Here is an 18,077-nt window from a genome sequence, read left to right on the forward strand (position 1 = left end):
ATAGGCTTGGGAATGGATTGTGACTTATCCGTGGAGTATAACTGTGGCCACTAGAGGAGAAATATTGCTTCAGGTATGTACATGCCAGATGTAAAATATATTTACTACGAATCAAACTGAAGTTTGAAAGCTCCTGATACTCAGGAATGTTTAAGCAAGCGCCTGTAACGGCTGAGCCATGTCTCCAGCCCTCGGACTGTTTGTGATAAATGACAATAATAATAAAGGGAAAGAAAGAGAATGGGATGTGGGGAAGCATGGCTGTAATCCCAGGAGGCTGAGGCAGAAGGATCTGGAGTTCAAGCCCAAAGCTGGGCATGCTGGCTCACACCTTTAATCCCAGCACTTAGGAGACTAAAGCAGGAGGATTCAAGGGTTCAAGACCAAACCAGATGCATAAAGTGGCACATGTGGGCTAGAGAGGTTGCTTAGTGGTTAAGGCATGTGCTTGCAAAGCCTAAAGACCCAGGTTCAATTGCCCAGAACCCATGTGAGCCAGATACACTAGGTGGTGAATGCATCTGGAGTTTTGTTTGCAGTGGTTGGAGTCTCTGAAGCTTGCTCACTCTCTCGCTGTCTCTCAAATAAATAAAAAAATTTTTAAGTGACACATGCATCTGAGTTATCTCTGTCTCCCCCCCCCGCTCTCTGCTTGCAAATAAATAAGATATAATTTAAAATTTATTATAAAATAAAAAAAAGAGTTCAAGCCAGGCGAGGAGGTGCACTTCTCTAGTCCCAGCACTCGGGAGGCAAAGGTAGGAGGATCCCAATGAGTTGGAGGCCACCCTGAGACTACATAGTGAATTCCAGATCAGCCTGGGCTAGAGCTAGACCCTACCTCAAAGAAAAAACAAACAAGCCGGGCGTGGTGGTGCACACCTTTAATCCCAGTACTCAGTAGGCAGAGGTAGGAGGATCGCTGTGAGCTCAAGGCCACCCTGAGACTATATGGTGAATTCCAGGTCAGCCCGGACCAGAGTGAGACCCTACCTCAGAAAAAAAAAAATACCCCTCGCAAATTAAATAAATTCAAACCCAAATCTGGGCATGGTGGTTCATGCTTTTCATCCCAGCACCTAAGAGGTTGGGATAGAAGAACTACTATGGGCTCAAGGCCAGCCTGGAGTACTGAGTTCCAGATCAGCCTGGGCTAGAAGGAGATACTGCCTCAAAAAAGAGAGAGAGAGAGAGGGAGAGCTGGAGAGATGGCTTAGCAGTTAAGGTACTTGCCTGTGGAGCCTAAGGACCCAGGTTTGATTTCCCCAGTCCCCACATAAGTCAGATACACAAGGTAGCATATGTGTCTGGAGTTTGTTTGCAGTGGCTAGAGGCCCTGGTGTACCCATTTTTTCTCCCCTACTCAATAAAATATTTTTTTAAAAAAAACGAGTTCAGCTGGGCGTGGTGGCACACGCCTTTAATCCCAACACTCGGGAGGCAGAGGTAGGAGGATTGCTGTGAGTTCAAGGCCACCCTGAGAATACAGAGTGAATTCCAGGTCAGCCTGGGCTAGAGGGAGACCCTACCTCAAAAAACAAAACTAATAGTAATAAATAAATAAATATAAAAAATGAGTTCAAGTCAGGCATAGTGGCACACACCTTTAATCCCAGCACTTGGGAGGCAGAGGTAGGAGGATCGCCATGAACTCAAGACCACCCTGAGTCTACATAGTGAATTCCAGGTCAGCCTAGACTAGAGTGAAACTCTACCTCAAAATAAATAAATAAATAAATAAATAAAATAAAAATGAGTTCAAGCCAGGCATGGTGGCACATACTTTTAACTCCAGCACTGGGGAGGCAGCTGTGAGTTCAAGGCCACCCTGAGACTACATAGTGAATTCCAGGTGCCTGAGCTAGAGTGAGACCCTACTTCGACCCCCCCAAATATATAAATATATATATATTTGAGAGAGAGAAGTAGATAAAGAGAGAGAATGGGTGCACCAGGGCCTCCAGCCACTGTAAATGAACTCCAGACACATGCACCACCTTGTGCATCTAGCTTATGTGGGTCCTGGAGAATTGAACCTGGGTCCTTTAGCTTTGCAGGCAAGCACTTTAACTGTTAAGCTATCTCTCCAGTCCTGACCTTGAACTCTTTTTTTGTTGTTGTTCATTTTTATTTATTTGGTTGAGAGTGACAGAGAAAAGGTCAGAGAGAGGGAGAGAGAGAGAATGGGCGCGCCAGAGCCTCCAGCCACTGCAAAGGAACTCCAGACGCCTGCGGCCCCTTGTGCATCTGGCTAACGTGGATCCTGGGGAATCGAGCCTCGAACTGGGTCCTTTGGCTTCACAGTCAGACATTTAGCCGCTAAGCCATCTCTCCAGGTCCCCTTGACCTTGAACTCTTGATTCCTCTGCCTCTATCTCCCAGTTTCTGAGATTACAGACATGTGTCCCCACACCCAGCTCATTGTTAAAACTGTTTCAGGATTTCTTCCCCATCCCACCACCTTTAACAAAGAACACAGTGACGACACCCAGGAGCATCCTGCCATCTGCTTTATTTTCCGTGGAGCTGGTTTCCACCCGCACCTCTGGCCTCATCCGTGCTGATTCCAGGGTCCAGGTTCTCAGGTCGGCTGCAGCCCCACCTCACCACTCCTAGGGTTGGAGCCCCCACCCGCCCGCCCACCCTCCCACCACAGTTTGATGGAGTCTCTGTAAACCAGGCATGCTCTCATTCCCTGAAAGAAGAAATCCACGGATGAAATTCGCCCATTCCCATGTCCTCAGTCTCCTGCTGCCCATGTCAACATGCCACGGGGGAATGAACGGTGCAGGAGGGAAAAGGGACTTCTGGGGCTTGTGGAGTCCTGCCCTGGGAATACTGCACCACGATCCGCCGCCCTTCATCTTGTGCTGTCCACCCCGGACCCCCGAAGCCCCTCGGCCATCTCCTCAGCCTCTCTCCCATCGGTCATCCCTCTACCGGCTCAGATTCCTGCCTCCACCTCGTTCCTCCTCATACAGTGTCAAGTGCTGTACGCCTCCCCACAGGACCCCCAGTGTCAGCCAGCATAGGGGTGAAAAGAGATGCCCACCGCCTTCCACAAACTTCCTTCCCCAAGCCCTTTCTCCCAAGCCCCATCTCCCATTACTCTCAACGCACACGACTCACAACAGAGAAATGCCGGTATCTCCAAGGGCAAGGAGATGTCGCTTCATTCTTTCATGCTGAGGATTCGAAGTAGGATATTGTACACGTCCTGCTCCATGTAGCCCTGTAGGCAGCCAGAAAGATGTATCAAAGACAATGAAGGGGCTGCAGAGATAGATGGCTTAGCGGTTAAGGTGCATACCAGCAAAGCCTAAGGACTCTGGTTCAATTCTCCAAATCCCACGTAAGCCAGATGCGCATGGTGGCGCATGCGCCTGGAGTTTGTTTGCAGTGGTTAGAGGCCCTGACATGCCCATTTCGCACACTCTCTCTCTCTCTCTCTTTCTCTGTCTCTAATGAATGAATAAATCTTTTAAAAAAATTTTAAATGCTAGCCAAGGCTGTGAGCCGTGGTGCATGTCTTTAATCCCCGCACTTGGGTGGCAGAGGTAAGAGGGTCTCCATGAGTTCAAGGCCACCCTGAGACTACAGAGTGAATTCCAGGTCAGCCTGGACCAGAGAAAGACACTACCTCAGGGGAAAAAAAAAGACAATGAAGAACAGATAACAGAGGAGAGGCAGGTGAGGGAGAGCGGCTGTGGATACTGCCCACTACATAGCCACACATGTAACTTTAGCAGATTTTGCTTGTGTCTCTCTCTTTTTCTTTGTTTTTTTTAATTTTTTTTTGTTCATTTTTATTTATTTGACAGCAACAGACAGAGAGAAAGAGGCAGATAGAAAGAGAGAGAGAGAATGGGCGTACCAGGGCTTCCAGCCACTGCAAACAAACTCCAGACGCATGTGCCCCCTTGTGCATCTGGCTAACGTGGTTCCTGGGGGATTGAGCCTCAAACCGGGGTCCTTAGGCTTCACAGGCAAGCGCTTAACCTCTAGGCCATCTCTCCAGCCCTCTTTTTCTTTTTTGTTCCAGGTGCTGGGGACTGAATAGGGCTTCACTGAATAGAGTGGAGCAAGTGCTCTACCTCTGAGCTACATTCCCAACCTTCACCTGGGACTTCAAGTACTGTGCATGGCTGCTTGCCTATCTTCATAGGAAAGGGAATGTCTACCTTTCAGGATTACTGCGAGGGGTAAAAGTAAAACTATGGGGCTGGAGAGATGGCTTAGCCGTTAAGGCGCTTGCCTGGGAAGACCTAAGGACCCATGTTCGACTCTCCAGATCCCATGGAAGCCAGGTACACAAAGGTGAGGAGAGCGCAAGGCCGCACATGCCCACTAGGTGGCGAGGCCCTCATGCATCAATTTTCTCTCTCTCCCTCTCTCTCTCTCTCTCCCCCGCCCTCAAAAATACAACTAAGGGTTGGAGAAATGGCTTAATGGTTAAGGCGTTTGCCTGCTAAGCTAAGGATCCCAGTTCAATTCCCCAGGACCCATGTAAGCCTGATGCACAAGAGGGTGCATGCATCCGGAGTTCATTTGCAGAGGCTGGAGGCCCTGGCGTGCCCTTTCTCTCTATCTGCCTCTTCCTCTCTCTCTCTCTCTCTCAAATAAATTTTATATATATGACACTAAAACTATGATGCAAACACCCAGAACATCATTGGTGGTCCATTTTTGCAGTTATTATCCCTAATGAAAGAGCAGGGCACCTATCCTTCCTTCCTTCATTAAGTCTAAGTCACCCCAGGAGGAAACTGACAGGGGGACAGGAGACAGGGACAGGAGACAGGGACAGGCCTTATAGTGGACTAGGGAAATGACAACGCTTCACTCTGTCCTCCCTTCATATTCATGCTCGGCTGGTCTTCATCTACCTAATGAGAGCCAGAGACCTGGCGCTGGGGCAGTGTTCTGAGGATGACCAGTGGGGAACTACAGACACACCGTTCCTTACCCGAGCAGCATTCAGCAGATGGTTCCTGTAGGTGGAGATGATGTCTTCATGGTTCTTCTGGGAATCCTGGGAGCACGAGCGGGATGTCATGGGTCTATCTATATACCCTTCCTTCCCGCCCTCACCACTCACGAGGCCCAGCATGGTGAGCTGATGAGCCCCCTGGACACATCACTGGCTCGGCTTGGGCCACCGCCTGGCCAGGCCACCGAAGCGCCCAGAATGTCTCCCACATACCCATCGCTTCCACCGCCCACTCTCTTCTCTCTGTCGGGGTCCGTTGCCCTGAGGACCACGCCTACCTGCAGCTTTAGGGTGAGGTGAGCGTTCTCCCCCTGAACTGCGAGGACTTCCTCCGAAAGCTGCTCCAGCTTCTTTAGTAATTCTTTGATCTGACACCAGAAGTTAAAAAGGAAACTGAATTGCATTTCCCCCCAAGCGGCCCCCAGGCTCCGGGTCAGTTTCCTTTTATTGGGTATTCCGTACATGCCACGTATTTTACACCCATCGTCTCATGCGACACCCAAGCCAGCCTTTCTTCAGAGAAGAACGATGCTTCCCTAAGGGAAGCGCTAGCATCCACGTCTTGTGAGGAGGAGGCCCGGGTTTAGTAATTTGTCAAAATCATGCAGCTAATAATTAAGAGAAATCATGATTTGAACCTAGATCTCTTTGACACCACAGCCTTATTCATTTATTTATTTGCAAGCAGGGAGAAAAGACAGACAGACAGAATGGGTGCTCCAGGGCCTCCAGCTGTTGCAAACAAACTCCAGATGCGTGCACCACTTTGTCTGGCTTCATATAGGTAATGGAGAGTCAAACCTAGGTTATTATGCTTTGCAGGCAAGTTCCTTAACCACTGAGCTGCTCCTCCAGCCCCGTAACCATGTTCTTTTCGTAAAACATTTTTTGCCAGGTGGGGTGGTGCACGTCTTTAATCCCAGCACTCTGGAGGCAGAGGTAGGAGAGAGGTAGTTCAAGACCACCCTAAGACTGCATAGTGAATTCCAGGTCAGCCTGGACTGCAGTGAGAACCTACCTTGAAAAACAAAACGAAAACAAACAAACAAACAACAAAACTTGTGCCTTAACTGCTGAACCATCTCTCCAGCCCTTACAGCCACGTTTTTAATTCAATACAAGATCCTCACTTCTGGTGGTTGACCACATAGAAAAACAGAAATAGGCTCTCAAATAAATAAAATGTATTTTATTTATTAAATAAATTGTTTATTTTTATTTATTTATTTGAGAGGGACAAACAGAGGGAGAAAGAGGCAGAGACAGAGAGAGAGAGAGAATGGGTGCGCCAGGGCCTCCAGCTACTGCAAACGAACTCCAGACACGTGCGGCCCCTTGTGCATCTGGCTAATGTGGGTCCTGGGGAATCGAGCTTCGAACTGGGGTCCTCAGGCTTCACAGGCAAGCGCTTAACCACTAAGCCATCTCTCCAGCCCATAAAACGTATTTTAAAAGAAGAAAGAAAGAAGGCAAGCAAGCTGGGCATGGTGGTGCACGCCTTTAATCCCAGCACTCGTGAGGCAGAGGTAGGAGGATCGCTATGGGTTCAACCCTGAGACTACATAGTGAATTCCAGGTCAGCCTGAGCTAAAATGAGAACCTCCTTTGAAAAACCAGAAAAATAAAAATGGGGTTGGAGAGATGGCTTAGCAGTTAAGGCACTCGCTTGCTTGCAAAGCCTAAGGACCCATGTTTGACTCTCCAAATTCCATGTTAGCCAGACGCACAAAAGTGAGGCAAACATAAGGTTGCACATGCTCACTATGTGGTGCAAGCATCTGGAGTTCGATTGCAGTGGCTGACGCCCTGGTGTGCCAATTGTCTCTCTCTAAAAATTAAAATTAAAATTAAAAAAGAAAAGAAAAGTGGACATAAGTCTTTTGTCTTCCGAGGCAGAGGCTCAAGTCCAGTAAATGGAAATCAGCAGTTATAGGAATGACCTGATGGGAATACCAGTAAGTAACTTCTCTCAGAGTATTTATCATGTACTAAAAATTACTGAGTATTTTACATAAACTTAACATCTTATCAAACGAAACACATCTACCTTAATACTAACTTCATTTACAGGCTAGAACACTGGGGCTTAGAGATACTTAAAAAATTGCCCAAGATCAGTCAACTCGTTAGTTTTGCAAGCAAGTACCTTTAACAGCTAGTGAGTTTTAACCAAATAATAATTTGTTGTTGTTGTTTTCAAGGTAGGATCTCACTCTAGCCCAGGCTGGCCTGGTACTCATTCTGAAGTCCCAGGCTGGCCTTGAACTCAGCGATCCTCCAACCTCTGCCTCCAAAGTGCTGGCATTAAAGGCGTGCGCCACCACGCCCGGCTGCCAGTAAGTTTTGATGTCGTTTTGTTTGCAATGCTGGATTTCATGCATGACAGGCGAGCGCTTTAGCACTGAGCTAGATATGCAGCCGAAGCTTTTGTGTTGTCTCGTTTTAATTTCATCTTTTTGTGCTAGGATTATAGGCATGCGGAATCATGCCCAGCTTCCAAGCCAAGCCTGAAACTAAAATTCAAATCCAGACGGTCTCACTGCAGAGACAGCACCCTCACTTGCGGCAGTGCATTTTCTTTTGCTACTTTCAACTTTAAAAGGAGGCAAAATTCTGCCTTTCTTGTATTTTTATTTATGTAATTGTTTTATTTTGGTTTTTCGAGGTAGGGTCTCTCTCTGGCTCAGGCTGACCTGCAATTCACTATGTGGTGGCTTCAAATTCACACCGATCCTCCTACCTCTGCCTCCCGAATGCTGGGATTTAAAGGCGTGCGCCACCACGCCCGGCTTGGCTGCCTTTCATTTAATTAACCCCACTGCATGCTGATTCCTGACTTGGATACCCTTTCTTCTGCTTTTATGTTCTACTAGATTAAAATGTATGCTGTTTGTATTCCTTAATAATTCTACATTTAAGGCCGGGTGTGGTGGCGCACGCCTTCAGTCCCAGCACTCGGGAGGCAGAGGTAGGAGGATCCCCGTGAGTTCGAGGCCACCCTGAGGCTCCATAGTGAATTCCAGGTCAGCCTGGGCTAGAGCGAGACCCTACCTCGAAAAACCAAAAAAAAAAACAATAATCATAATAATTCTACATTTGATCATGCATACAAATATTTTTTGAATAATTTATTTTTGAGTGTGAGAGAGTGTGGGCATAACAGGACCTCTAACTGCTGAGAAGGCACTTCACACACATGGGTCTCTTTGTGCATCTGGCTTTACATGGGCCCCGGGAAACGGAGCCTGGGCCAGCAGTCTTTGCAAGCATGTGCCTTTAACTGCTATGCTATCTCCACAGCCTATGTATACAAGTTTTTACCAAAAACAGCCAGATGCTTTGGCACACACCTTTAATCTCAGCACTTGGGAGGCAGAGGTAAGAGGATGGCTCTGAGTTTAAGGCCACCCGGAGACTACAGAGTGAATCCAGGTCAGTAGGTCAGCCTGGGCTAGAGCAAGACCCTATTTTATAAAATGACAAAAACAAACAACTACTTGAAAAATTAAGACTTCGTTGCTTTTCTATTTTATTTATTTATCTATTTATTTATTTTTCTGTGGTATTATCTCACTCTAACACAGGCTGACCTGTGACCCTCCCACCTCTCCTTCCCAAGTGCTGGCATTAAAGGTGTGTGCCACCACGCCCGGCAACCTAGACTAGAGAGGGAGACCCTACCTAAATAAATAAATAAAAGAAGTCTTTCGAGATAGGGTCTCACTGTAGCCCAGGGTGACCTGGAATTTACTATGCAATCTCAGGGTAGCCTCAGACTCACAGCGATCCTCCTACCTCTGCCTTGAGATCCTCCTGTCTCTGCCTCCTGAGTGCTGGGATTATTTTTTTAAAAAATATTTTATTTTTATCTATTTATTTGACAGAGAGAAAGAGGCAGAGATAGAGAGAAAGAGAGAGGGGAAGGGAGAGAGAGAGAGAGAGAGAATGGGCACGCCAGGACCTCCAGCCTCTGCACTACCTTGTGCATCTGGTTTACATGGGTCCTGGGGAATCAAACCTGGATCCTTTGGCCTTGCAGAGAAAGTTTTTAAAAGGGAAAGAGGGCTGCAGAGATGGCTTAGTGGTCAAGGTGCTTGCCTGGGAAGCCTAAAGACCCAGGTTCGATTCCCCGGGACCCGTGTAAGCCAGATGCGCATGGTGGCACGGTAGAGTGCATGTGTAATTACAACTCCCCTAATGCTGGGGCCGGCCAGCCTGCCCGACAGAGTGGGCAAAGACCCTGCCTCAAACCACCTGGAAGGTGAGGACCTACACTAAGTGTCTTCTGATCACCCACTGGCACCAGGGCACACAGGAATCATCACTCACACATGCACACATTGCACACAAAGATATTTTTTTAAGCAGAAAAAAAAAATGTAGATTCACACTTGTTTTGGTTTGGTTTTGAGACATGGTATCATGTAGCCTAGTGTGACCATGAACTTCCCAGTCCTCCTTCCTCTACCACACTCGACTTCAACTGTTTCTCTTGGCTTCAACCATTGCCCTGTTTGCCACTGGAAAGCGCGTGCAGGGCCCATTCAGAAGCAGGAGGGACGCGTAGCTTTAGCTGAATCTACTTTAGCCCATCAGACGCTGAGTCACCACAGCACCTCTGAAAACCACAGGAAACTCGTTAGCCACTTAGACCCATTTCTGGGCTAATACAGGATTAAATTAAAAAATGCCAATAAACCACGGTGCTCTTAGGTGGTTGCCCCAAGGGCACCACTTCTACAATTTATGACCGCTTCCCTCTGCATTTTGCAAGAGAGAGAGAGAGAGAGAGAGAGAGAGGCAGACAGATAGAAAAAATGGGCAACTGCCAGGGGCCCCAGCCACTGCAGATGCCACCTTGTGCAGCTGGCTTACATGGGTCCCGGGGAATCAAGCCTGGGTCCTTTGGCTTTGTAGGCAAGCTCCTTAACTGCTAAGCCGTTTCTCCAGCCCAGAACGGTTTAAGTATTTGTTTATGAGAGAGAAAGAGAATGAGAGAGAAAGATAGAGAGAGGAAGGGAGTGCCGAGGGTTAGCGCCACTGCTTTTGGCCATGTTAAACAAATTCCAGATGCAGATGCACGTGTCACATTGTGTTTCTGGCTTACGTGGGTTCTGGGGAATCGAACCTGGGTCCTTTAGCCTTGCACGCCAACGCCTTGACCGCTAAGCCATCACTCCAGCCCAGAGCCGTTTAAGTATTTATTTATGAGAAAGAGAATGAGAGAGAAAGACAGAGAGAGGAAGGGAGTGCCGAGGGTTAGCGCCACTGCAAACAGACTCCAGATGCAGATGCACGCGCCACCTTTGTGCATCTGGCTTACGTGGGTCCTGGGGAATCGAACCTGTGTCCTTTGGCCTTGCAAGCCATCGCCCCAGCCGTTCCCAACCTCAAGCTCCGGGGTCACATAGGGCGTCCCCTGGATGACTGGCCTTGTCTGGGGCCATCAACCTGACCACCGAAGATTGCGGTGGCATCCTCCCATGCCCACGGGAGCCTGGCGCCGAGCTGCCCCGGGGCCGCTCACCTTGCCCTCCTTGTCCCGGCACGCGCCGGCCAGGTGCTCGGTCCTCTCTCTCAGCAGCTCCGTGCAGTTCTCGAACCGCCGGCAGCGCGCGCGCGCCTCGTCCGCCAGGCGCTCCTGCTCGGCCAGCGCCTCCCGCAGCCGGCTCGCTTCCCGGCACGCCGAGTTGTACTTGTCCAGCACCACCTGCAGCTCCTGGCCCCAAGCCTGCGCCTGGGCCGCCAGGGAGCCTCGGGCCTTCTCCTGCTGCCGCAGGCTGGCCGCCTCCCGGCTCCTGAGCTCGGCCACCTCCTCGGTGGCCTGGTACAGCAGCTGCCTGAGCTTCGCGATCTCCTGGCTCTTCCCGCTCATCGTGGCCTGCACCGCCCGCAGCTCCTCCTCCAGCTGCCCCAGATCGTGCTCCAGGGCAGCCACCTGGGGGGCGGTGCTGGAGGCCCCCGCGCTGGGGGCGTCCCGAGGCTCCCCGCAGGCGCAGGAGGGCACCGATGCCCTCAGCTGCTCGTTTTCCTTCCGCAGCCCAGCCAGCGCCTGCTGGGCCTCGCGGTGCCCGTCCACCAGGGTGCTGATGCATGCCCGCAGCTCGTCCAGGGGCTCGTCGGCGCTCGGGGCCTTCCCGTGGCCCACCAGGTCCGGCGGCAAGCAGTCCCACAGGCCTCGGAGGCCGCTGCTCTGGAAGGCCAGGCGCCGGCGCAGCTTCTCCGTGGCGTTCTTCTCCGTGGCCAGTTCCAGGGTCAGCAGCCCCACGCTCCGCTGCAACTGCTGCAGCTGGTCCTGTTCCCCGGGCTTGGGCATGAACTCCCGCTGGAGCCGCTGGTTGAGGGCCTGCAGCTCCTCTTGCAGCAGCTGCCGCTGCCGCCCCAACTCCCCCAGCTCCTCCAGCAAGTTACTGTTGTTCAGCCTCAACGCGGACACCCCCTTTTCCAAGGGTCCCTTGGCCGGGCATCCTCCCGGGGCCTGCTCGCCAGGGGCCCCTAGAGGCTCTCCCCTGGCCCCGGCGGCTCTCTTCTTTTCTTCGCGCTCCCGGGCGCACCCCGGGCCGGCCCGCGGGGCTCCAGCTCTCGATTCTCCGTGGCTTGGGCTCTCAGGTTTCGCCTGCAGTCCGGCCTTGGCCCGATCCAGCCTCACCAGCACCCTCTCCAGCCGGGCCTCCATCTTCTCCCAGGCAGCTGCTGCAGCCTCTGCCCGGGGAGTGCCCAGGGCTCCTTCCAGGACTGGTCTTGACAAAGCCCCTTTGGCGGCATCCTTCTCTCGCCACACGGCCGCCAGCTCCTCCCTGAGCTGCAGCAGGAGTTGGTGCATGCTCGCTGCGCCCACTGGTTCCGCCTCTGTGCTGGGGGTCTGTCCCCCATGGGTGGCGGTCACTTGCTCTCCTGTGGCCATCCTGATGTCCTCGGATCTTGGGCTCTGGGGTGGTCCATGAGCTTCGCGGGGGACCTCTGCTGGGGCTGACGCCTCGGCCCTGCTGGGAGCCGTGTTTGGGGTCACCCTGGCAGCGCCCCGCTGCTGCTTTAGTTCTTGGATGTGCCTGGCCAGCAGGTTCAGGGGACAACCCTGCTCCATGCCATCTCCTCCAGGCCGGTGGTCAGCGGCCTGCCCTCCAGGACCTCCAGGGTGTTGGGTCAAGAGGAAGCCCAGCTCTCGCACTTGCTCTCGAATCTGGCTCTCCAAGGCCAGGTAGGCGGCCGCCTGGGCCTCACTCTCCTCCCGTGTCCGCTCCAGCTCCAGCTCCAAGTCCGACACTTTCCTCTGCTCCTCTTCGCACTTCCGCTTCCACTCTTCCCCACGCGAATCCTTCTCCTCCTCTTCCTCTTCCTGCTTCTCTTCAGGCTTTGCTCCTTGGGGGCTTTTACATGGGGAACCCACCTGGGGCTCAGATGGAGATGCCTAGGTCAGAAACAGATGTGAGGCTAGGCCATGCAGGCCCAGGGCATGCCTTCTGGGTGAATGCCTTGATGACCCCCAGTCCCCACAGGGCCACTGAATAGATTGACAGACTGGAGTGGATCAGAAATGAACAGGAGAGAGCCTGGCACACGCCTTTAATCCCAGCACTCGGGAGGCAGAGGTAGGAGGATCACCGTGAGTTGGAGGCCAGCCTAAGACTACATAGTGGATTCCACGTCAGCTAGAGTGAGACACTACCTCGAAAAAAAAAAAACAAAAAAGAAACAAAAACAAAAATTTTTTTTAAAAAAGGAAAAGAAAGAGGAGAGACACTTGGGGTCATACCTGGGGTATATGATCTGGGTGCTGAATCAGGCCTTGACCTATAAGAAAAAAACACAGGGCAAATGAGAGTGAAATCAGTCCTCACGGCTCCTAGTCTATTCCTGGTCTTTAGAATTTGCTGGGCGAGGGCTGGAGAGATGGCTTGGCCATTAAGGTGCTTGCCTGCAAAGCCGAAAGGACCCAGGTTCCATTCCCCAGGAGCTATGCAAGCCGGATCCACAGATGGAGTTTGTTCACAGTGGCTGGGGGCCCTGGCATGCCATGTTCTCTCTCAATCACTCTAAATAATTTTTTTAATTATTTATTTATTTATTTATTTGAGAGCGACAGACACAGAGAGAAAGACAGATAGAGGGAGAGAGAGGGAATGGGCGCGCCAGGGCTTCCAGCCACTGCAAACAAACTCCAGACGCGTGCGCCCCCTTGTGCATCTGGCTAACGTGGGACCTGGGGAACCGAGCCTCGAACCGGGGTCCTTAGGCTTCACAGGCAAGCGCTTAACCGCTAGGCCATCTCTCCAGCCCAATTTTTTTTTTTTTTGGTTCGTTTTTCAAAGTAGGGTTTCACTCTAATCCAGGCTAACCTGGAATTCACTATGTACTTTCAGTGTGGCCTTGGGCTCAGGGCATTCCTCCTACCTCTGCCTCCCAGATGTTGAGACTAAAGGTGTGCACCACCAGGCCTGGTTTCAAATAATCAGTATGTAAAAGAATTCTTTGGGGCTGGAGAGATGGCTTAGCGGTTAAGCACTTGCCTGTGAAGCCTAAGGACCCTGGTTCAAGGCTCGGTTCCCCAGGACCCACGTTAGCCAGATGCACAAGGGGGCGCACGCGTCTGGAGTTCGTTTGCAGTGGCTGGAAGCCCTGGCGCGCCCATTCTCTCTCTCTCTCTCTCCCTCTATCTGTCTTTCTCTCTGTGTCTGTCACTCTCAAATAAATAAATAAATAAATTTTTTTTTAAAAAGAATTCTTTGGAGAAAAATGACACGTCAGTGTGATAACCCTGTGCATAGTCTTCCTGGTCTCAGGGATCACCCATGTTCCAACAATGGCCCCTAACTATCCAAAAACTGATTTCCTATCTTATTGTATTCCTTTTTTTTTTAATTAATTTTATTTATTTCTTTGACAGTGAGAAAGAGGGAAAAACAGAAAGAATGGGCACGCCAGGGCCTCTAGTCACTGCAAACCAACTCCAGACGCATGTGTCCCCTTGTAGCATCTGGCTGACATGGGTCCTGGGGAATAGAACCTGGGTCCTTTGGATTTGTCGGCAAACAGCTTAACCACTAAGCCGTCCATCCAGGCCCCCCCCCTCTCTGTTTTTAAATTGCTCACTATGTCAGGTATATTATAGGCCCTGGGACCTCAAGGGTGGGGTAAACAGAAATGACCTGTCATCTGAGGCCTTTCAGTCTAGTAGAGGGACTGACCACACACGTTCACGAATGCTGCCCATAGCACAACTGGAGATGCCCTCAGTGATTCAAGGCTGCGTTAGGGATCTGGTGGCCATGCTTTTGGAACTGGGGTCATCTACGCTGCTATTGTAGCAGCAATAAACAATCACTTGTACTTGCAAGGGCTATGGGGGCGAAGAAGCTTTAATATATATATGTGTGTGTATATATATTGGGAGGGGAGGTTTCAAGGTAGGGTCTCACTCTAGCTCAGGCTGATCTGGAATTCACCATGTAGTCTCAGGCTGGCCTCAAACTCACTGCGATCCTCCTACCTCTGCCTCCCCAGTGCTGGGATTAAAGGTGTGTGCCACCACCCCCAGCTTCATTTTATTTTTATTTTAGAAAGAGAGAGAGAATGGGTACACCAGGGACTGGCTCTTGCCACTGCAAATGAACCCCAGATGTGCGTACTAGGGGAAATCAAACCTGGGTCCTCTGGCACATTAACCACTAGACCATCCCTCCAGCCCCTAAGAACCTTTTTTCATGCTTTGGCTATCGAGGAAAACCTTGAAGGGACAAAAGATCTTACCGCCTCTCCGCCGCCGGTTCAGGGCCCGGTGGAGCAGCTCCCACAGGACGTTGTCTTGGGTGCGCAGGGCGTAATGCAGGGCGTCGTGCCCCAGGCTGTCCACTGCACCCGCGTCCGCTCCGTGGCTCAGCAGCAGTTCAGCCACCTCAGCACTGCCTTTCTCACAGGCCAGGATCAGAGCTGACCTGTGGGTGCAGACCCCTGTGAGTACTCCCTTTCCCCCAGGGGATCCAGGAGCTGTGCTTCCCGAAATGAAAGCTGCCAGTGTGTCAGAATGACAGACCCACAGCAGCCAATGACAAAGCAGGAGCTGGGCTGGAGGGATGGCTTGGTGGTTAAGGTGTTTGCCTACGAAGCTAAAGGACCTATGTTAGCCAGATGCACAAGGTGGCACATGCATCTGGAGTTCCTTTGCAGTGACTGGAGGCCCTGGGGTACCCATTCTCTCTTTCTCTCTCTCCCCCTCCTTCTCTGTCAAATTACAGTTGGGCTCCTTCTTCTTCTTCTTCTTCTTCTTCTTTTTTTTTTTTTTTTCCTTCTTTGAGGTAGGGTTTCAGTGTAGCCCAGACTGACCTGGAGTTCACTATGTAGTCTCAGGGAGGCCTCCAATTCACAGTGATCCTCCTACCTCTGCCTCCCAATTGCTGGGATTAAAGGCGTGCGCTACCACACCTGGCTAGGGCTCCATTTTTAGCTGCTTTAGTACTAAAATAAATAATTTGTGTGTGTGTGTGGCTTTTCAAGGTACGATCTCGCTCTAGCCCAGGCTGACCTGGAATTCACTATGTCATCTCAGGTTAGCCTCTAACTCACAGAGAGATCATATTATCTGTGCCCATGCTAGGATTAAAGGCTTGTGTCACCACGCCCAAGTTCTGAATTTTTCTTACATATTTTTAAATTCATTTTATTTATTTGAGAGAGAGAGAGGCATATACACATATAGATAGATGACAGATAGGTAGTTAGATAGATAAAAGGGCTTACATGGGTCCTGGGGAATTGAACCTGGGTCCTTTGGCTTTGCAGGCAAGTGCCTTAACCACTAAGCTATCTCTCCAGCCCTAAATGTTTTTCTCTAAATATGTTTCTCTCTCTGTGTGTGTAGTCCTGCTTGGCCTCCAACTCATAGTCCTTATGCCTCAACCTCCTAAATGCTGGGATTACAGGTACATACCACCATACCCAACTTCTGCATAAAATTTGTTATTGAACAACAACAACAACAAAAAAGGATCCCATTGTTTAGAAGATACCATAAAAAACAGTAAGCTAACCCACTGTTTCCAGTGGTACCCTTTCTACTTCTGAGACCATCTATGCTTGGAAGATGGCCATGGTAGCAGGCAGAATTCTTCTGAACATCACTGGGAAGACAGACAGAGGGCTTCCAAGAACAGAGACAAGGGTCAGAGAGGTGGCTTAATGGTTAAGGCACTTGCCTGCAAAGCTAAAGGATCCAGGTTCAACTCCCCAGTACGCACATAAAGCCAGATGCACCAGGTGGCACATGTGTCTGAAGTTCATTTGCAGGGGCTAGAGGGTTTGATGCACACATTCCCTCTCTCTCTCTCTCTCAAATAATTAAAATAGTTTTTACCAATAAAGAACAGGAGCCGGGCGTAGTGGCGCATGCCTTTAATCCCAGCACTTAGGAATGCAGAGGTAGGAGGATCACTGTGAGTTCAAGACCACCCTGAGCCTACATAGTGAATTCCAGGTCAGCTTGGGGAAAAAAAGAACAGGCTAGAGAGATGGCTCAGGGGTTAAGGAGCTTGCCTGCCAAGCCTGAATGGCCTGAGTTCAATTCTCCAACACCCACATAAGCCAGATGCACAGGGCGGTACATGCATCTGGAGTTTGCAGGGGCTGGAGGCCCTGGTGCACCCATTTTCTCTCCTTCCTCTGTGTCTGTATCTCTTTGCTTGCAAATAAACAAATTTTAAAAAGGGGGGTGGGACAGAGACAACCTACTCCCTTCTTTAGCACATGCATACACACACACACACACACACACACACACACACACACACACACACAGAGAGTGCTCACTGGATCCTTTCAAGAGTGGTAAAGCTCTGGACATTGCAATAGGAGGACAGGAATGGCTCACTTGTTATCCTTGTCTGTGACATTAACTCGGGCACCTCTCTGCAGCAGCTGTGAGCAGATAGCTGCGTGACCACCCAGTGACGCAATCATCAGGGGTGTACGTCCATCCTGCACAGATTGTGGGAAAGTGGGGGATCGTGAGGGGCCAGGAGGAACCTGGCTTGGCACAACCCTGCCACTTCCCTCCTCTTCAGAAAAAAAAAAAAAAATTAAAAAGCCCAGTTCATACTGTTAAGTACGAAATAAATAGGGGTCGAAGCCCTCTACAAAGTAAGGCTTTGCTTCTCTGTAAGGAAGTGGAGGAGGAATGAAAGGACAGTCCCAGAATTTTGGGTGTGTGTGTGGGGGGGGTTCGAGGTAGCGTCTCGCTCTAGCCCAGGCTGACCTGGAATACACTATGTAGTCTCAGGTTGGCCTCGAACCCACAGCAAACCCTCCTACAACTGCCTCCCGAAGTGCTGGGATTAAAGGCGTGCGCCACCACTTGGCCAGTCAAGTTCAGAGGGAAGCAGCCTCCCCGTATAAAACCATTTGTCCAGGTGATACTCACACTGTCCAGCACATCTAGGAAAGCTTCGTGGTCACACAGCAGGAGCACACTCGATGCACAGCCAGAGGAGGCTGGAAGCCAGTGAGGGGGGGGTGTGAAGGAGGGTTAGTCAAGGGGAACTATGAAGGACACCTACTGAGGCTATGACTCACCCCCCAACACACACACACACACACACACACACACGCACACACACACACTCACCTTCAGTGTGTACCCTCCCTTTCTGTCCCCATTCTGCAGATTTGCTCCCTCCACTCTCTGGCCACCCGCCTGCCCACTGCCATGGACTCCTGGCCACCCACCTGCCCAGTGCAGTGGACTTCGATTTTCTGCATCCACCGCATCTTCGTTAGCACCGTGCTGCAAAGGGAAACGGCAATGGCGCTGGACGCTGGTATCTCATGCGACACCCACTGTGGGTCACCAGCTCCCATGGTAATATGGGGAGGAGCAAGAGGTAGAGGGAGGCCAACCGCTAGACAAGCCCAGAACTTTTTTTTTTTTTTTAAACATATTTAATTTATTTGTTTGACAGAGAAAGAGAAAGAACGGGCACGCCAGGGCCTCCAGCCACCGCAAAGAAACTCCAGACACGTGTGCGCCCTTGTGCATCTGGCTAATGTGGGTCCTGGGGAATCGAACCTGGGTTCTTTGGCTTTTCAGACAAATGCCTTA

At 50.7% G+C, this 18,077-nt stretch overlaps 1 protein-coding gene across 1 annotated transcript in view; it reads right to left on the minus strand.

Annotated features, from left to right (window-relative positions):
• Positions 1-2,661: 2,661 nt before the first annotated feature.
• The window catches only part of Ankrd35 (ankyrin repeat domain 35), a 31,971-nt gene continuing 16,555 nt past the window's right edge, over positions 2,662-18,077 (minus strand). The window contains exons 5-14 of the mRNA XM_045138577.1: positions 17,705-17,762; positions 17,400-17,470; positions 16,851-16,957; positions 14,738-14,922; positions 12,744-12,781; positions 10,518-12,398; positions 5,269-5,358; positions 4,967-5,032; positions 3,130-3,232; positions 2,662-2,695 (exon numbers count right to left, since the gene is read on the minus strand). Coding sequence (XP_044994512.1) covers positions 3,173-3,232; positions 4,967-5,032; positions 5,269-5,358; positions 10,518-12,398; positions 12,744-12,781; positions 14,738-14,922; positions 16,851-16,957; positions 17,400-17,470; positions 17,705-17,762 — 2,556 coding nt within the window. The 3' untranslated portion in view covers positions 2,662-2,695; positions 3,130-3,172. The remainder of the gene's footprint in view (positions 2,696-3,129; positions 3,233-4,966; positions 5,033-5,268; positions 5,359-10,517; positions 12,399-12,743; positions 12,782-14,737; positions 14,923-16,850; positions 16,958-17,399; positions 17,471-17,704; positions 17,763-18,077) is intronic.

This window comes from Jaculus jaculus, chromosome 19, assembly GCF_020740685.1.
Source record: "Jaculus jaculus isolate mJacJac1 chromosome 19, mJacJac1.mat.Y.cur, whole genome shotgun sequence".
Taxonomy (NCBI): Eukaryota; Metazoa; Chordata; class Mammalia; order Rodentia; family Dipodidae; genus Jaculus; species Jaculus jaculus.